We start from the raw sequence: 5,408 nt of genomic DNA, 5'->3' as shown, positions 1-5,408 counted from the left end.
GGTGCGTGAGAAGGAAGGAACAGAAGGCAGCTGGGTGATTCTCAACTAAAACCTGAGCTCTCTGCTGTTAAGCACCGCAGTCGGTATCCAGCCAAGCGAGGGCTGTGCTACACCACTCCCCAAATTCAGGCTGATGGTTTTACAGGTCTGGTTGCGTGGGACCCCAGGCTAATCCACATCTGGCTTCACACCTTAAGGACAGTTAGTGACGATGATGTGCTGGTCTCTCCGGGGCACCTGAGCAGAGCTACGCAGTTCCAGAGCACGAAGGGTTTGCTGTAATCCCACGTTGGGAACCCACAAGCACGGAGAGACGCTCGAACGCTGCGTGCATGGAATGAAAGTCACCGTAATGCTTCAGACTGGTGCCTCTGTGAGGTGGGTGGGAAATTAAAAAGTGCCACAATGTTAAAAATAAACCTCTGACATCCTTTGCCCTGCCTGAGACAGGCCACCACATGTCAAGAGGATGAAGTGCTCAAAATTTAAAAAATAATGAATCCCAGCCATGTGCTGGCACACGGGCCGTGCTATGTTACTGGCAGCAGAGCTTCCAGTTGCTGCTGCACTGGAAGAAAGAGGAATCTTCTCGCTCTTCTCCCCACTCCTCACTCCGAGTCATCGCAGCAACACTCTTCTGAGAATGTATATGGACTAAACAGAAGACAGTTCATGATTGTGAAAAAAACCCCCCAAACCAGTGACAGCCAGTTGAGGACCAAAAGGATGATGATAATAGAAGGACACTGCTGTGAGACGCATGGCGGGGGGTGTAGTCAGTGCATCTAACAGCAAGCCCAGCCTGGCGGGGATGTCTCTTTTATGTTAATGTAATCCCCGCTCCCGGCAGCAGAGGAACTTCCATCCCCGGTGGATGAGGACATCATCTTTTCAATCAGGACTCTAGAAGACAAAAACACGTGTGAGTTTGCTTTGGTTCGCTGGGGTTTGTTTGAAACAAGCAGCACTGGCCCGCACAGTTTTTCAGCAGCACAAGGAAACAGCAGTTCATTCCTGAAGGACACAACGCTCCACAACTTTGAGGACTAAACAATCAGGCTGAGGAACCTCACAACACAGACAAGAGCGTTACTGCTGTTCCCTGGCAGCATCGGAAGACTCTGCAGTGACCGGATAGCTAACAACGCTTGCTGCAACCACCTCCCCTCGGGTCCAGTTTAGGACTGGGACACAGCAGCCGACTCCTTAGGTACCAGCTGCCCACCCTCAAGATCAGGTGTGAATACCCAGCCCAAGACCTTTCAGAAAAGGCCAAATTCCCATCAGAGGATTGGTGCATCACGTAAGAATTTCTACTATCTTCACAGAAGTCCCATCCTCCTGGTAGAGGCCAGCAGATGAGAAAACATCCCTGGTATTGTTCAAAGAGTTTCTGTTTCCTGAAGCATGTCAGAGCTTAACCAAGGAGAGAAAAACTTCTGACCTTTCAGATTCCAGCTTCCCTTCAGGAGATTTACTTGCATAATATTGCTACTATTTGTCACTTACTGACAGCATCTCCCCTCACCTCAAAGACGGCCACGTCTGAAAGAGGGAATTAACCCTTCAATGTATCACCGGTCATCGTGCCTACCTCATGGACTCATTAATGTTCTTGTTTTCCTTGACAGACGTCTCCACCCAACCAGAAAAGCTTTTTTTACTTCATCTCTCGTCACTGCCCATGGGGAAAGGTCGCACTGTAAAAGAAGAATCACTCATTTGAAGTTTAGCCTTTTAATTTTTAAGCTGGATGGGGAACGCTCCCCCTCAGCCATTTGCTGCCCGTGTGCAGGCAGGCGGCAGGCTCAGCCCTTCACACCTCCCAGATCGCAAGGCGATAGCGCGCTCTTAGGGCAAGGTTCCTAATGGGCTGTTGCAAGCAGCCATATATTTATCTCATCTGAGATGCTGACACGCCTCAGTCGAGCACGCACGGAATGGAGGTGCATCCAGCACGGGATGAGGAAGCCTTGTCACCCATCCCAGATGCGCTCGGGCTCTCCGCGGCAAGGAAACACGAGCGGTGTGGGGCTGACACGCTGACGCCAACGGGGTGTACGAAGAGGCCGTGGGAAACCCTGTCCCTAACAGCTTGTACGAGTGTGGCCGCAGTGCGTACGGCACCACAGATTCCCCTAACGCAGGTAGAACTGTTCCCACAGCCACGGGGAAGCATTCTTTGTAAAGAAGCAGAGAGGAAAAGCCACTCTCCTGCCCACCCATGATGTTTTTGAGTCATCTCCAGTTTTAGGCTCTCTCAAACCAGGCAAGTCTCAAACTGAATGCGGAAGGGGCTGCTGAGCCAACGTTGGCACATGAAGAAAATCAAGGTATTTTTTAATAGAAAGAAAAATAAATCGTAAAAACCCAGCAACCGATCTACGCGGTGAAACTTGACTCTGCATCCAAATGAAAACGAGACATCCCTTTGGGAGCTGAACAGAAACTTCACCTCAGCGTCACACAGCCTTCCCAGGACACTGCCAGTTAAAGAAAAAAAACCACTTTATAACCCAGGAGCTGCAGAGCTCAAGCTCTGGCAGGACAGGGACAGAGCAGTTCATAGAATCACAGAATGGTTTGGGTTGGAAGGGACCTTAAAGACCATCTAGTTCCAACCCCCCTGCCATGGGCAGGGACACCTTGCACTAGACCAGGTTGCTCCAAGCCTCATCCAGCCTGGCCTTGGACACTTCCAGGGATGGGGCATCCACAGCTTCTCTGGGCAACCTGTCCCAGTGCCTCCCCACCCTCTCCGGGAAGAATTCCTTCCTGATATCTAATCTAAACCTCCCCGCTTTCCCTTTAAACCTGTTACCCCTTGTCCTGGCACTCCAGGCCCTTGTAAAAAGTCCCCCCCAGCTTCCTTGTATCCCCCCCAGGCACTGGAAGTTAACACCTCCGCAGTGCCACCCATGTAGCAAGTCCTGCCCAGTTAAGGAGGAGAGAAAGAAAATCCCAGGAGAGTTAAGGGAAGGATCAAAAAGACCACAGGCTATGGGACAGCCCAGGGCAAGGCTTGGTGCTAAAGGGGCCTCCTTCCTCTTTCACTCCCTGCTCACTTTGTTAGCCAGCAGCAGGCAAGGCACGGGGCTCCCGTCCGGCAGCAGCAGCTTGCTGTCCAAATCCTGCTTCCACTTCTGGCTGTTGCTGAACGTGCTGATGTTGGTGACATCAAACATGATAATGCAGGCTGACGCCTCCCTGTAGTACAGCCGGGTCATGGACGTGAAGCGTTCCTGCCCTTCGGAAAGGAATAAAATGACCGGGTTTAGATCTCTTCATGCAAATCACCTGTTTATTGTGGTACATCATTTGCTCGGCCGACACCGTCTCCACGTAAATAACGCGGAAATACAGGCGCTGCGATGCATCCTGCCTGGGGTCCCTTGGCAACAGCACTGGAACAAACTGGGCGGCTCTTATCCCTGACCCCAGACACTCGGGTGTCCCAGAAATAACCTGCATCACTCCCAATGTCACAATTCAAATTCAGCGTCTCTGACCCCACGCTCACCCACCCCGAGCAGAGTCCCGCGGCAGCAGGGTCCCTGGCCACCGCCAGCCGTCCCTGCTCCGGCAGGACCGCGCTGCCAGCGTGGGCTCGTGCTGCTGTGCAGCCTTCCAGGCCGGAGAAGAGAAAGCATCCCACCTCAGACACGGGGTATTGCTGTTTGCACCTGAGAAATGCTCACATGGGGCATGTCTCACAGCGGGGAGATGCCACCGTGGGCTCCCGTGAAGCCCTGCAGCTGGTCACCAGGCTGTTCGCCCTGAAGCCACCAAGCTCTGAGCGCTCGGAGCCACCTCGAGCCATCGGCACGGCTCCGAGGTGGTGGGCAAGGCAGCAGGGACACAGGGGTGCGCATCCCCTTCCGCTCGGGGCATGACGGGCTCTGTGACCAGTTTGGCCACTCTGCTTTCCAAATCTTAAACGCCTTTTCGGGGCTGAAACTGAAATCAGTTTCTTGCTGCAATCCTCTTGCTGCAAACTTCTCCTTCCTGTTTTCTTTTTAAGGATTCCAGATGCATGCGTCTGAGCAGTGAAACCGGAGGAAACCACAACCCTCTTGTCCTCACCCCTCTAGATCCAGAGGTGCCATTTTAGAGATGCTGCAGCACCTCTCCTGCCACCCGGGAGATTCGGGAACGGCGCTTCTCCACCCCTCTCGGGCAGCGGGTGCTCCTCGCTCCGCTTCGCCGCACAGAAGGCTGTCGCCCAGAGCGTGACCCACTCCCAAAACCAGCCCCACCCCCCTGGGGGCACCCAACGGGCTCCTCTTGCCATGACTGCTCCCGAGGGATCCCCCGGCCCTGCTCACACAGTCCCACAGCAGCCCGATCGCATCCCGATCCCAGCAGCCGGCGTGGCTCCCCCGGCCCTGCTCGCACAGTCCCACAGCAGCCTGATTGCATCCCGATCCCAGCAGCCGGGGCGGCGCGAGGCAGAAATCGGGTTTTCACCAGGAGACTCAGAGCTGAGGAGTTATGTATCCAGCTGCAAACGAGCCGGTTTCCCCACTCGCTCTGCTCTGGCTGTGAAACTGAAAAGCAAGGCGCGATCGGGTCCGGCAGCCGCGCCACGGCGTTGCTTGCGGACGGGCGTTGGGTTAAACATTTCAATGGCTACCGCAAGCTGGAGACAGCGCTGCGGACCAGAGCACTCCTGCCCCTTGAACTGAAGGGCTCTTAGGATTAACAGCAGACTCCTACTGAGAAACCGAGGAGAAAAAGAGGAGAAAACCAAAGAGAAAGGCCAAGCCACTGAGAGCTTTAAATTCTGCTCCTGAGCAGCTTCGTGTGCACATACCTGCAATATCCCAGAGCTGAAGTCGTACCGTCTCCGATTCTGACCACTGGACCACCTTCAGGGCAAAATCCACTAGAGAATACCCAAAAAAGAAAGGAGATCGCGTTAGGGCCATTCCACATCATGGGGCTTGTTCCTCCACAGCCCCTCACCCATTCCCAGCGTGCGCCGACCCAGCAACCGCTGTCCCAGCCCCGGCAGCTGGCTGTGGGCTGCCACCCGCCGCAGAACAGAGCTGACACAGAGCAGGAGGGTCTGCAAGCGCCGACCCCTCTCCTGCGTCCCAGAGAGCTGCAAAATCAGTGTTAAATCCAGAGGGCTCCGCAGCCGGCAGAGAGGATGGCCATGTGCATGCAGAACGCCTTCCGATACAGCCCGGGATCCCACGCAGGGCTTCTCCATCCTGAACTCCAGATTAAATACCACTGCGAGCAGGGGCAGAGATGCTGCTCCGCAATTCTTTGGGAAGGAGGAGAGTAAGGTGGAATTTTTCCAGCCAGTGCAGCGCTGGGTGGATACCACCCCCCCAGATCACGGGGTTTTCCAGAATCCCAGACCCCCGGGGTCTGTAACCATCCCATGCACAAGTCCCTGT

The 5,408-nt window shown here is 54.6% G+C and overlaps 1 protein-coding gene across 1 annotated transcript; it reads right to left on the bottom strand.

Moving 5' to 3' along the window:
• Nucleotides 1-785: 785 nt before the first annotated feature.
• Nucleotides 786-4,880, bottom strand: RAB29 (RAB29, member RAS oncogene family). Its single transcript, XM_010160528.1, is given in 5 exon segments — nucleotides 786-903; nucleotides 1,595-1,655; nucleotides 1,658-1,700; nucleotides 3,066-3,247; nucleotides 4,814-4,880. Coding segments are annotated over 4 exon segments (384 nt in total). The 5' UTR covers nucleotides 3,228-3,247; nucleotides 4,814-4,880.
• Between the last annotated feature and the right edge of the window lie 528 nt (nucleotides 4,881-5,408).

Source organism: Eurypyga helias, unplaced genomic scaffold, assembly GCF_000690775.1.
Source record: "Eurypyga helias isolate BGI_N326 unplaced genomic scaffold, ASM69077v1 scaffold47191, whole genome shotgun sequence".
NCBI classification, from domain to species: Eukaryota; Metazoa; Chordata; class Aves; order Eurypygiformes; family Eurypygidae; genus Eurypyga; species Eurypyga helias.
The sequence above is the reverse complement of the archived record's forward strand: the minus strand, read 5'-3'. Positions and strand labels throughout refer to the sequence as shown.